Source organism: Mobula birostris, chromosome 24 (genome assembly GCF_030028105.1).
Source record: "Mobula birostris isolate sMobBir1 chromosome 24, sMobBir1.hap1, whole genome shotgun sequence".
NCBI classification, from domain to species: Eukaryota; Metazoa; Chordata; class Chondrichthyes; order Myliobatiformes; family Myliobatidae; genus Mobula; species Mobula birostris.
In genome coordinates this window covers 59,889,329-59,903,347 of record NC_092393.1, presented here as the reverse complement: position 1 = coordinate 59,903,347, position 14,019 = coordinate 59,889,329, and the positions used below count along the sequence as shown (strand labels likewise).

General features: G+C 46.5%; 1 protein-coding gene across 1 annotated transcript in view; it reads left to right on the top strand.

The window, feature by feature from the left end:
• Positions 1–14,019, top strand: part of LOC140187266 (uncharacterized) — a 158,703-nt gene that overhangs the window by 83,092 nt on the left and 61,592 nt on the right. Inside the window, exons 20-24 of the mRNA XM_072242400.1 lie at positions 800–926; positions 4,039–4,252; positions 6,526–6,673; positions 9,637–9,817; positions 11,154–11,331. Of these exons, the coding sequence (XP_072098501.1) occupies positions 800–926; positions 4,039–4,252; positions 6,526–6,673; positions 9,637–9,817; positions 11,154–11,331 (848 nt within the window). The remainder of the gene's footprint in view (positions 1–799; positions 927–4,038; positions 4,253–6,525; positions 6,674–9,636; positions 9,818–11,153; positions 11,332–14,019) is intronic.

Sequence of the window (14,019 nt, the reverse complement as noted above, 5' to 3'; positions counted from 1 at the left end):
AAGCTTTAGAGAGGGTGCAGAGGAGATTTACCAGGATGCTGCCTGGATTAGAGAGTGTGTCTTATGAGGAAATGTTAAAGGAGCTAAGATTTTTCTCTTTGGAGTGAAGGAGGATGAGAGGTGACTTGATAAAGTTGCTCAAGATGATAAGAGGCTGAGATAGAGTGGACATTTGCCTAGGGCGGAGATGGCTAATATGAGGGGGCATCATTTTAAGGTAATCAGGGAAAAGTATAGGGGGAGATATCAGAGGTAGGTTTTTTTTACACAATGATAGTTTTTGGGGTCGCACTGCCAGGGCTGGTGGTAAAGGCAGGTATATTAGGGACAATTATGAGACTCTTAGATAGGCACATGGATGATAGAAAACTGAAGGGCTATGTAGGAAGGAAGGGTTAGATTGCCTTAGAGTAGATAAAAAGGTTGGCACAACATTGTTGGGTGATTGGACTGTACGGTGCTGTATCTTCTAACTTGTCAGATGTAAATTTTATTTCAGGATCCTTTAATGTGCAAGAGCTCTGAACAGAGTTGAGTCCTGACTCATATTTTGGCTAGTGACTAATTTAGCTTTGCGATACTTAATAAGGTGTATGAAATGATCTTTTAATTGCACACCCATATTCTGAATTTATGCCCACATTTGACTCTCCCAGATATAAACAGATTAAAATATTACTTTCCATTATTTTTATTTTGTTTTAAAAAGGAAAGCCGGAAATTGTTTGCATGTAGGAAGTTGTACTTTTAGGTGAAGACCAAATCTTATTTCTAAATGTCATTGTAAATTATGTTACAGACGACAGATTCTGTGTCGCAGAGTAGTAGATCTTCATTCATGAGCTTGAGTGATGATGAAGCTGGTAATATTACTGTCCCTGAATCAGAAGTCGACATTGGATCTGAAAGCACATCTGCCAGTTCAGGTAAGGAACATTTTAAAACTACTCAACACAAGGTTATGCATGTGCTGGAAATCCAGAGTAACATCTGCAAAGTGCTGGAGGAACTCAGCAGATCAGGCAGCATCTGTGGGAGGGATTAAAGAGGCTGAGACCCTTCATCAGGACTGGAAAGAAACGGGGGCTGAAGCCAGAATAAGGTGGTGCAGGAAGAGAAGGTGTACAAGGTGATAGGTGAGACCAAGCGAGGGGAAGGTGGGTGGGGTGGGGGAGTTGGATGAAGTGAGAAGCTGGGAGGTGATTGGTGGAATAAAGGGCTGAAGAAGAAGAAGAAGGAATTTGATAGGAGAGGAGAGTGGGCCATGGAGGAAAGGGAAGGAGGAGAGGCACCAGAGGGAGGTGATGTGGGCTGGTGAGGGGAAAAGAAGGGATAAGAGTGGAGCTAGAAATGGGAATGGAAAAAGAGGGAACAGGGGAGAAATTACAGGTGGCTACCCAGACAGAATACGAGGTGTTGCTCGTCCAACTTGAGAGCAGCATCGTTAGTTTTAAAACTACTTCCATCTTCTGAAAGAATTGCTTTGGTTCTGGGAAACATTTCAGGCTTTCTGCAGCCCTCTTGCACCTCACCCAGGAAGCTATTGGGCACAGCCGAGCCAAACTCTTCCCTACTGAATGCCTGCAAGTGTCTGGCAGGAGTCACCGTGACATCTGGGGTGGACAGCATTGCCAGAGTGGCTCAGGGGCAGCTTCTACCTTGCTGTTGTCCGACCCTTGAATGGACTGCTTGTATGCTAAAGATGAAGTCTTGATCTTCCAATCTACCGCTTCGTAGCCCTTGGCTTTGAGTCTCATAGTCATACTTTATTGATCCTGGGGGAAATTGGTTTTCGTTATAGTTGCACCATAAATAATAGTAATAGAACCATAAATAGTTAAATAGTAATATGTAAATTATGCCAGTAAATTATGAAATAAGTCCAGGACCAGCCTATTGGCTCAGGGTGTCTGACCCTCCAAGGGAGGAGTTGTAAAGTTTGATGGCCACAGGCAGGAATGACTTCCTATGACGCTCTGTGCTGCATCTCGGTGGAATGAGTCTCTGGCTGAATGTACTCCTGTGCCCACCCAGTACATTATGTAGTGGATGGGAGACATTGACCAAGATGGCATGCAACTTAGACAGCATCCTCTTTTCAGACACCACCGTGAGAGAGTCCCCACAACATCACTGGCCTTATGAAGGAGTTTGTTGATCCTCAGCATCGCCGACAGATGTTAAAGGACCTCAGTCTCCTCAGGAAATAGAGACGGCTCTGACCCTTCTTGTAGACAGCCAGAGTGTTCTTTGACCAGTCCAGATTATTGTCAATTCGTCTCCCCAGGTATTTGTAATCCTCCACCATGTCCACCCTGACCCCCTGGATAGAAACTGGGGTCACCGGTGCCTTAGCCCTCCTCAGGTCCACCACCAGCTCCTTAGTCTTTTTCACATTAAGTTGCAGATAATTCTGCTCATCTCCTTACTGATGCTGAAACCTAACGAGTATTGAAAGGCCCAGATAGGGTGGGTGTGGAGAAGATATTAGGACCAGAGGGCACAGCCTCCAAATGAAAGATGTCCCTTTAGAGCAGAGATAAGGAGGAATTTCGTTAGCCAGAGAGTGGTGAATCTGTGGAATCCGTTGCCACAGACGGCTGTGGAGGCTAAGTGGAGATTGGGTTCTTGGTTAGTCAGGGTATCAAAAGATACACAAAGAAGGCAGGAGAATGGGATTAAGAGGGATAGTAAATCAGCTGTGATGGGATGGTGGAACAGACTCGATGGGCTGAAAGGCCTAATTCTGCTACTTTGTCTTAGGGCCTTACACATGGTGTGCTGTGTCAGGGTGTATGCAAAACAGAATCTTTTCACTGCCTCTTGGTGCATGGGCCAATAAGATACTAATCATCATCATTAACATTCAAGGATCCCAAACAATTTCAAGTTCCTGTAATTCACAAATTTTTTACTATTATTACGTACTGCTTTGCACTGCTGCTGCAAAGACAACAAATTTCATGACGTATGGCGGTGATATCAAACCTGATTCTGTTTGTGTCAGGAATCATGGTTCTAGTAGCCTCACAGGCGAGGTAAGTCACCCGCAGAATCTTGCCTCCAATTACTTCACTTGGTGACAAGGAAATGGTGGAGGGCCACAAAGACGAGCTGTAAATTGTGGTGGATTCTGGTGTTTAAATCCAAAGTTCTTTTAGAAGTGGAAGAATGAGGCATAAAACTTGTTGCTTCACAAAACTGTAACTTTATGAAGAATTGATAGAACAAAGAGAACAGGGACGGGGAGGGGAGTCTTACTACTTGAAAAAGAAAGGACCTAAAGATGACACCCAGAATTAAACAGCTACATTTATACCCAAAGATAAGAAAATTTCATAGGTACAAATAATCCAATTGGAAGATACTTATTTAATAATGCCGTAAAATTAACCAATGAGAAAATACTAGGAAAGAGCAAAGAAACTCGAAGAGATTTCCTGAATTATATTTTGTATAGCTGCTAAAGCAGGGGTTTTTGACTGGGGTCCATGGACCCCTTGCTCAATGGCATTAGTCTATGGCATAAAGCCAGTAATGTTGTGCGGATGGAACTGGACTCTCTCACGGTGGTGTCTGAAAAGAGGATGCTGTCCAAGTTGCATGCCATCTTGGACAATGTCTCCCATCCACTACATAATGTACTGGTTGGGCACAGGAGTACATTCAGCCAGAGACTCATTCCACCGAGATGCAACACAGAGTGTCATAGGAAGTCATTCCTGCCTGTGGCCATCAAACTTTACAACTCCTCCCTTGGAGGATCAGACACCCTGAGCCAATAGGCTGGTCCTGGACTTATTTCCTGGCATAATTTATATATTACTATTTAACTATTTATGGTTTTATTACTATTTAATTATTTATGGTGCAACTGTAACAAAAACCAATTACCCCTGGGATCAATAAAGTATGACTATGACTATAAAAAAGCCATGGTGATGAGAGGGATATTAAACTGTTATAATACAAGCAGATAATTGATTGTAAAATTAAACTGTCAGATCCAACAACTGAATGTGAATATTCTTATTTCAGTGGCTGAAGATGATGTTGGTGACAAATTTGTGCTTGCTGATGAAGCAAACGACTTGCCAATATCTGAGGAGAAGCCTCCTGAGCCTGAAGATGACTCGACTCTCTCAAAAGTTGTTCCGTCTGATCCGGCTGATGTAGCAAAGCGTGAAGAGTGCTCGCTCGATGGAGCTAACGAGGAGGACAACCTGCGTAAGTCGATCATTGACGACATCAGGTCAGTACTAGTTTCAGATTTCAGATTTATTTCATCACATGCACACTGCAGCATATGGTGAAGTGCGCCACAAACACGAGACGCTGGAAATCCAAAGCAACGCGCACAAAGTGCTGGAGGAACTCGGCAGGCCAGGCGGCATCCATGGAAAAGAGTAAGCAGTCGATGGTTTGGGCCGTAACCAGTGAAATGCATCATCTGTGGTAGCAACCGGAACAATGGGCGCCTCAGTGGCCAAGCAACTAGCGCAATCCTACTGCAGCTTGGGGCTTTGGAATTCAGAGTGCAGCCCTGGCGCCGTCTGTAAGGAGTCTCTGTACGTCCTTCTGGAATGCACGAGTTTCCCCCAGGTACTCCAGTTTTCTCCCGTGGTCCAAAGGTTAGCCAGTCAATGTAAATTGTCCCACGATCAGGTTAGGGGTTAAATCGGGGTCGATGGGGGTTGCTGTCAGTGCAGCTCGAAGGGCCAGAAGGGGCTACTCCATGCTGTATCTCTAAATAAGGCATCCGTTAGTCTTGCGAGACCATGGATCTGCGCCTGGAAAGTCTTCACTCTCCAGGGTGCAGGCCTGGGCAAGGTTGTATGGAAGACCGGCAGTTGCCCATGCTGCAAGTCTCCCCTCTCCATGACACCGATGTTGTCCAAGGGAAGGGCACTAGGGCTGATACAGCTCGGCACCGGTGTCATCGCAGAGTACTGTGTGATTAAGTGCCTTGCTCAAGGACACAACACGCTGCCTCGGCTGGGGCTCGAACTCACGACCTTCAGATCGCTAGTCAAACACCTTAACCACTTGGCCACGTGCCCACTGTATCTCTAAATAAGTTAATAAATATCTAAGGATGTGTTGGGGAGCAGGCAGCCTACAAGTGTGGCCACTCATTCTGGTGCCACAGTGTTCAGCAGAACAACGCAGGCAGCAACAACAACAGAACAAAACTAAACAACAGCAAAACAAACCCCTTTCCCACCTTCCCACCCATCCATGCACACAGGCAGGCCAACAACCTGGACATGGCGGAGGATTACAAATACCTGGGGATACGAATTGACAACAAACTGGACTGGTCAAAGAACACTGAGGCTGTCTACAAGAAGGGACAGAGCCGTCTCTATTTCCTGAGGAGACTGAGGTCCTTTAACATCTGCCGGACGATGCTGAGGATGTTCTACGAGTCTGTGGTGGCCAGTTCGGTCATGTTTGCTGTTGTGTGCTGGGGCAGCAGGCTGAGGGTAGCAGACACCAACAGAATCAACAAACTCATTCGTAAGGCCAGTGATGTTGTGGGGATGGAACTGGACTCTCTGATGGTGGTGTCTGAAAGGAGGATGCTGTCCAAGTTGCATGCCATCTTGGACAATGTCTCCCATCCACTACATAATGGACTGGGTGGGCACAGGAGTACGTTCAGCCAGAGACTCATTCCACCAAGATGCAGCACAGAGCGTCATAGGAAGTCATTCCCGCCTGTGGCCATCAAACTTTACAACTCCTGCCTTGGAGGGTCAGACATCCTGAGCCAATAGGCTGGTCCTGGACTTATTTCATAATTTACTGGCATAATTTACATATTACTATTTAACTATTTATGGTTCTATTACTATTTATTATTTATGGTGCAACTGTAATGAAAACCAATTTCCCCTGGGATCAACAAAGTATGACTAACCCCAGGACAGACTGCCTCTGGTTCTACAGTCCTTGCCCCTGGACTCTCAGACTCACAGGCGTCGGGCCTCTGACCTTCCAGACAACCCGATCCAGGGGCTTCAGCCTTCAGGTCTAAGTTGCTTCACTGTCTCTCATGGAGGCACCAATGCCAGTTTCAGAAAATGCTGCAGAGGGTTGTAGTCTCACCATCCAGGACATGCTGTCTTCTCAACCATCAGGGAGGAGCTGCAGGAGCTCAAAGAGCCACACTCGACTCTAGGAACAGCTTCTTCCCCTCCGCCATCAAATTTCCGTACGGTCCATGAACACTGCCGCACTAGTTTTGTTCTCTCTGTGCATTATTTTTATATTATTGTGAATTATAATACTTTTTATGTATTGAACTGTTCTGCCACCACAGTGCTACGATTTCCACCACGTGTCAGTGATAATGAAACTGATTCTAATGCTGAGAATCGTACGCCTGGCTGTGAATTTGAAGTGTGTAGATTAGTATTGGGAAGTTTGGGCAGAATAAAAAGAGGCATTAGGGTTTGTGGTGCCGGAAAACTGTCAGTTATTGAATTGATGTAAACATTCGCGTACGTTCTTTTGGTTTAGGAAAAATGAATTTGGCATTGGGATTGAGCTGAACGACGAGGGGAAGAAGCTAATGCAAGTTCATCAGAATCGATTAGGGCGAAGCCTTGCACGCTTATCCACAGAGCTGTATAGTAAAGACACACATTTTGTCCTGGAACTGATACAGGTAAGCTCAGTCAGTGTGCACAGCCAATAAATCCAGAAAATAGTATTGTTATAAACGTACGTAATAATGCATGCATCTTCAAAACGGCCACCTTTCTACTCTTTCCTCAGTGCATAAGAGATGGGAACAGAATTAGGCCGTTCGGCCCATCGAGTCTGCCCTGCTATTCAATCGCGTTTGATTAATTATCCCTTTCAACCCACTCTTCTGTCTTCTGCCCTTTGACACCCTTAGTAATCAAGAACCTATCAACCTTCACTTTAAATATATCCAGTGATGTGGCCTCCATAACCGTCTGTGGCAATGAATTCCACAGATTCAGCACCCTCTGGCTGAGGAAATTCCTCCTCATCTCCGTTCTAAAGGAATGTCTGTCTATTTTGAGGCTGTGCCCTCTGGTCCTAGGCTCTCCCACTATTGAAAATATCCACTCCACATTCATTCTGTCTAGGCCAGGGGTTCCCAGTCTGGGGTCCACTGACTCCTTGCTTAACAGTTTTGGTCCATGGCATCAAAAAGGTTGGGAACCCCTCCCATCTAAGCCTTTCAGGCTCCGTAATGCTGATTGGTGACCTGTCAAACCACGCTCATCTACATGGAGTGACACACACAAAATGCTCGAGCAACTGAGCAAGTCGGGCAGCATCTGTGGAGAGGAATAACAATTGATGTTTTCCTTCATCAGGGCGGGAAAGGAGGGGGGAAGAAGCCAAAGAAGAAGATGGGGGGGAGGGGGATGAGTATGAGCTGGGAGGTGACAGGTGAGACCAGGTGAGGGGAATGGAGTAAGAAGCTGGGAGGTGATTGGTGAGACCAGGTGAGGGGAATGGAGTAAGAAGCTGGGAGGTGATAGGTGGAAAAGGTAAAGGGCTGAAGAAGAAAGAATCTGATAGGAGAGGAGGGTGGACTATGGGAGAATGGGGAGGAGGAGGGGAGGCAGAGGGAGGTGATGGTCATGTGAGGAAAAGTGAAGGGGTGGGAGGGGAGCCAGAATGCAAAATGGAAAAAGAGGAGGAGGGAAGGAGGAGAAACTACTAGAAATCGATGTGCGTGCCATCGGGTTGGAGGCTATCCAGACAGAATAGGAGGTAATCCTCCTCGTTGGGGACCTTGGATAAGATACGGGATCAGAATGAGGTCTGCTCCACCATTTGTTCATGGCTGATCCATGTTCCATCTCAGCCCCAATCTCCTGCCTTCTCCCCGACATACACAGGCACACAGAAACAGACACACACAGGCACAGACATACAGAGACACAGAGACAGACACAGGCACACACATACCGACACACAGAGACAGACACGCACACAGAAACAGGCACACAGAAACAGACAGACAGAGACAGACACATACAGAGACAGACACAGGCACACAGAAACAGACACACAGAGACAGAAACATACAGAGACAGAGTCAGACACAGGCACACACATGCAGACACACAGAGACAGACACAGGCACACACATACAGAGACAAAGACAGACACGCACACACATACAGAGACACAGAGACAGATACAGGCACACAGAAACAGACACACACAGGCACACACATACAGAGACAGACACAAATAGACACACACACACACACACATCATAGAACCATAGAAACTACAGCACAGAAACAGGCCCTTTGGCCCTTCTTGGCTGTGCCGAACCATTTTCTGCCTAGTCCCACTGACCTGCACACGGACCATATCCCTCCATACACCTCCCATCCATGTATCTGTCCAATTTATTCTTAAATGTTAAGAAAGAACTCGCATTTACCACCTCTTCTGGCAGCTCATTCCATACTCCCACCACTCTCTGTGTGAAGAAGCCCCCCCCCCCCGAATGTTCCCTTTAAACTTTTCCCCCCTCACCCTTAACCCATGTCCTCTGGTTTTTTTCTCCCCTTGCCTCAGTGGAAAAAGCCTGCTTGCATTCACTCTATCTATACCCATCATAATTTTATATACCTCTATCAAATCTCCCCTCATTCTTCTACACTCCAGGGAATAAAGTCCTAACCTATTCAACCTTTCTCTGTAACTGAGTTTCTCAAGTCCCGGCAACATCCTTGTAAACTTTCTCTGCACTCTTTCAACCTTATTTATATCCTTCCTGTAATTTGGTGACCAAAACTGAACACAATACTCCAAATTCGGCCTCACCAATGCCTTATACAACCTCATCATAACATTCCAGCTCTTATACTCAATACTTCGATTAATAAAGGCCAATGTACCAAAAGCTCTGTTTACGACCCTATCTACCTGTGACGACACTTTTAGGGAATCTTGTATCTGTATTCCCAGATCCCTCTGTTCCACTGCACTCCTCAGTGCCTTACCATTAACCCTGTATGTTCTACGTTGGTTTGTCCTTCCAATGTGCAATATCTCACACTTGTCAGTATTAAACTCCATCTGCCATTTTTCAGCCCATTTTTCCAGATGGTCCAAGTCCCTCTGCAGGCTCTGAAAACCTTCCTCACTGTCTACTACACCTCCAATCTTTGTATCATCAGCAAACTTTTGCGCACACACACACACACACACACACACACACACACACACACACACACACACACACACCCACGCACGCATAGAGACAGACAGACACACTGACTTCCAGCCACCAGACAGACCGCCTCTGGGTCTCCAGTGGACTCTGCCCTGCCCACTGATGATAACGGGTGTCAATAATGGAGAGGCTGTTGCCCAGGATGGAAGATTTCAGCTGTGGAGATAGGCTGCCTTTGTTTTCTCTGGGATAGAGACTGATAGATGATCTGATTGAGGTATATAAAATAAAGGGCACAGATGGATGGTGAGAAACCTCTCCCCTTAGGGAAGATGTGTAAAACAAAAAGGCAAAAGGGCTATGAGGGATTAAGTTTTGGGGTTAAAATATTTTGAGCTGGGTCATAAATTTTCTGCTTTTATGTTCTGATTGTGCCTCCTCCTCCTTCCTAGAACGCTGATGACAACAGTTACCCGCCATTTGATGACGATACGACTGCCAGCCTGCTGTTCGTGGTGGAAAGGGACTGTATCATTCTCCTCAATAATGAATGTGGTTTCGAGGAGAAGAATATCCGAGCGATCTGTGACGTTGGCTGCAGCACCAAAGGGAAGCACAAATACGGCTACATAGGTAGGAAGGCGTGGAGTGTTTTGCAGGGCAGCTGTCTGGCAAATAATGGATAGATAATTTAATACCAAACACCATTTAATGTGGAATGAAGCCATGCCACTCTAATGAAGTTCTGTCAATCAGAACACAGTAGGATTTACAACAGTAGCCACAAGTAAGAATAAATAAATAATACTGAGAACGGGAGATTAGAGATATTGAAAGTGAGTCTGTAGTTTGTGTTCCGTGATCAGTTCAGTGTTGAGGTGAGTGACGTTATCCACGCTGTTTCAGGAGCCTGATGGTCGAAGCTAGTTGTTCCTAAGTCTAAGGCTCCTGTACCTCCTGACTGATGGGAGCAATGAGAAGGGAGCACGGCCTGGATGGATTTTTATGAAACACGAGAAAGTCTGCAGAGGCTGGAAATCCAAGCAACACACACAAAATGCTGGAGGAACTCAGCATCAGGCAGCATCAATGGAAAAGAGTAAACAGTCGACGTTTTCATCTGAGACCCTTCATCAGGACTGGAAAAGAAGGGTCTCGGCCCGAAACGTTGACTGTTTACTCTTTTCCTGGCCTGCTGAGTTCCTCCAGCATTTTGTGTGTGTTGCTCGGGTTTTACAGCATTGACTGAATGTTAGTGTGTAAGTTTTGATGTTATGCTCCGTATTCAGGTCTCCATGGGAATAATTGTCTTCCCTGTTTGTCATCTACCCTTTCATACTTCATATTAGTATTAATCCCTCTTGAATAAATTCAAGCAACATGGTAGTGGCCTGGCTTTTCTCTGTAAATGAAAAGTGCATACATTCCATTTGCTGATTGAATTATTCTTTGTACATTGGGTGCAATATTTTTATCAATTTGTTGTGTGCCACTTAATTAAACTGCTATATTTACTAAATGAGACAGTCCATTGGTCGGTCAACCATGGATGTTACATCCCAGCTGCCTCTGTGATACGCAAGCCGGGGCAGTATGATACGGAGAGCAGGCTGTTGCCCGTGTAGCAGGCTCCCCCTCTCCACACAGCTGATGAATCAAAGGGAACAGCAGAGACCGATACTGTTTGGCACCAGCAGCGTCACAGGAGTTGCTAGTCAGAGTTGAACTCAACATAGGACTGTCTTAGGGGCTTCAGTTCCGAATTCTTCCTCAGGGTTACTCCTGAAGCCTTCCCCATGAGTGGGTACAGCCACAAGGCAGCAGAGGTCTCAGATCAGACTTTTCCTCTCCGAGGAGAGCAGCCAACCACAGCTGATGAACCCCATCTGCCCAGAGTAACCCACCTTTTACCAAATGACTGCAAGTTGAAATAAGCTGCAAACAGATTAATATTTTGATTTCTTGGCAGGCCAGAAAGGCATCGGATTTAAGTCGGTCTTCAAAGTTACGGACACCCCAGAAATTCACTCTAATGGTTTCCATATCTGCTTCGACAAGCTCAGTGGCCCAATGGGATACATCCTTCCCCACTGGATCGACGATAAAAGACCTGTGGACTTGATGGGGTCGGGTGCAGAGAAGGCAAGGTAATATACAACAATGTTTATTGATAACAATGAGACATCCATTGATTTGGAGATTTGACCTGGCAAACAGTGTACAATATAATTGTACAATATAAAGAGTCTGTTAACTACTAAGCAAAGTCAAAGGAGCAAATAAAACAGGAGGAGCACACAAAGTGCTGGAGAAACTCAGCAGATCAGGCAGCATCTGTGGAAGTTAATAAGCAGTCGACATTTCGGGCCGAGACCCTTCTTCAGGACCGGAAAGGAAAGCGGAAGATGCCAGAATGAAAAAGTGGAGGAAGGGATAAGAGGATAGATAGCTTGAAGGTGATAGGGGAAGCCAGGTGAGTGGGAAAGGTAAAAGGCTGGAGAGGAAGGAATCTGAGAGGAGTGGAGAGTGGGCCATGGGAGAAAGGGAAGGAGGGGACCCAGGAGGAGGTGATAGGCAGGTGAGAAGTGGTAAGTGGCCAGACTGGGGAATAGAAAAGGGGGGTTCACTGGAAGGAGAAATCAATATTCATGTTGGAGGCTGCCCAGACAGAATATAAGCTGTTGCTCTCCTACCCTGAAGGTGCCCTCGTCTTGGCACAAGAGAAGCCATGGACTGACATGTCAGAACGGTGATTAGTTCGGCCATGGACTGACATGTCAGAACAGGGATGGGTTTGGCCATGCACTGACATGTCAGAACAGGGATGAGTTTGGCCATGGACTGACATGTCAGAACGGGGATGAGTTTGGCCATGGACTGACATGTCAGAACGGGGATGGGTTTGGCCATGCACTGACATGTCAGAACGGGGATGGGTTTGGCCATGGACTGACATGTCAGAACAGGGATGAGTTTGGCCATGCACTGACATGTCAGAAAGGGAATGGGTTTGGCCATGGACTGACATGTCCGAACGGGGATGGGTTTGGCCGTGGACTGACATGTCAGAACGGGGATGAGTTTGGCCATGCACTGACATGTCAGAAAGGGAATGGGTTTGGCCATGGACTGACATGTCAGAACAGGGATGGGTTTGGCCATGCACTGACATGTCAGAACGGGAATGAGTTTGGCCATGGACTGACATGTCAGAACGGGGATGAGTTTGGCCATGGACTGACATGTCAGAACGGGGATGAGTTTGGCCATGCACTGACATGTCAGAAAGGGAATGGGTTTGGCCACCGGGAAGTTGTGCCTTTGGCGGTGGAGCGCAGGTGCTCTGCGAAGCAGTACCCCAGTTTACAACAGGTCTGACCAATGTAGAGGAGGCTGAGGCTGCATCGGGAGCACTGGACAGAATGGACGGCCCCAGCAGATTCACATGTTAAGTGTTGCCTCACCTGGAAGGACTGTTTGGGGCCCTGAATGGAGGTGAGGGAGGAGGTGAATGGGCAGGTGTAGCACTTTGCCACTTGTAGGGACAAGTGCCAGGAGGGAGATTAGTGGGGAGGGGTGAATGAACAATGGAATCATGGAGTAATCCCTGCAGAAAGCGGAGAGGGAGTGGGAGGTAATGATACGTTTGGTGGTAGGGTCCCTTTGGAGAGGGCAGAAGTTCCACTGTCCATTTCCATCCATAGCTGCTGCCTGGCCTGCTGAGTTCCTCCAGTGACTCGATGATCAAAAATGTGCCCAGATGACTTATTTTAGACATTAGCTAAAGGCATAACAGCAAACCAGGAGGACCAGAGCATTGTACTCTCTAGTGCTTTACTGTTCTCACCCTTTTACACTGGGAGTGAGAATTTGGGAAAATTCTGATGGGGTGAGAAGAGCTCACACGTCTTTCCATGTCCCTCCCACCCATCTTTTTATGGCTGAAATGTTGGAGTTTGATTGCCTGTTTACCTGCTAGATTAAAGGATGACAACTGTAATGTACAGTTTTTTGGATTCAGTGTCCTGGGTGGTGGTAAAGGCAGATATATTAGGGACATTTAAGAAACTCTTATCCAGACACGTGGATGATAGGAAAATGGAGGCTATGTTAGAGGGAAAGGGTAGATTAATCTTGGAGTAGGTTAAAGGGTTGGCACAATGTAGTGGGCTATAAGGCCTGTACTGTGCAGTACTATATCTCGGATGGTGACGTGAGGGCATACAGGAGCAAGCAAGACCAGCTTGTTGAGTGGTGTCACAGCAATTACCTTGCACTCTACGTCAGTAAGACCAAGGAACTGATTGTAGACTTTAGAAAGCATAAGACAAGGGAACACACACCTGTCCTCATAGAGGGATCAGAAGAGGAGAGAGTGAGCAATTTCAAGTTCTTGGGTGTCAATATCTCTGAGGACCTAACATGAACCCAGCATGTCGATGCAGCTATAAAGAAAGCAAGATAGTGGCTATATTACGTTTGGAGTTTGAGGAAATTTGGTTTGTTACCAAAAACACTCACAAATTTCTACAGATATTCCGTGGAGAGCATTCTAATGGGCTGCACACCGTCTGGTATGGGAGTGGGGCTGGGGGCTACTGCACAAGATCAAAGTAGAGAGTGGTAAACTTGGTCAGAGCTATCATGGGCACCAGCCTCCCTAGTATCCAGGGCATCTTCAAGGAGCGATGCCTCTAAAGGGTGGCGTTCATCATTAAGGAGCCCCATCACCCGGGACATGCCCTCTTCTCATCGCTACCATCAGGGAGAAGGTACAGGAGCCTAAAGACCCACACTCAACAATTCAGGAACAGCTTCTTCCCCTCTGCCATCTG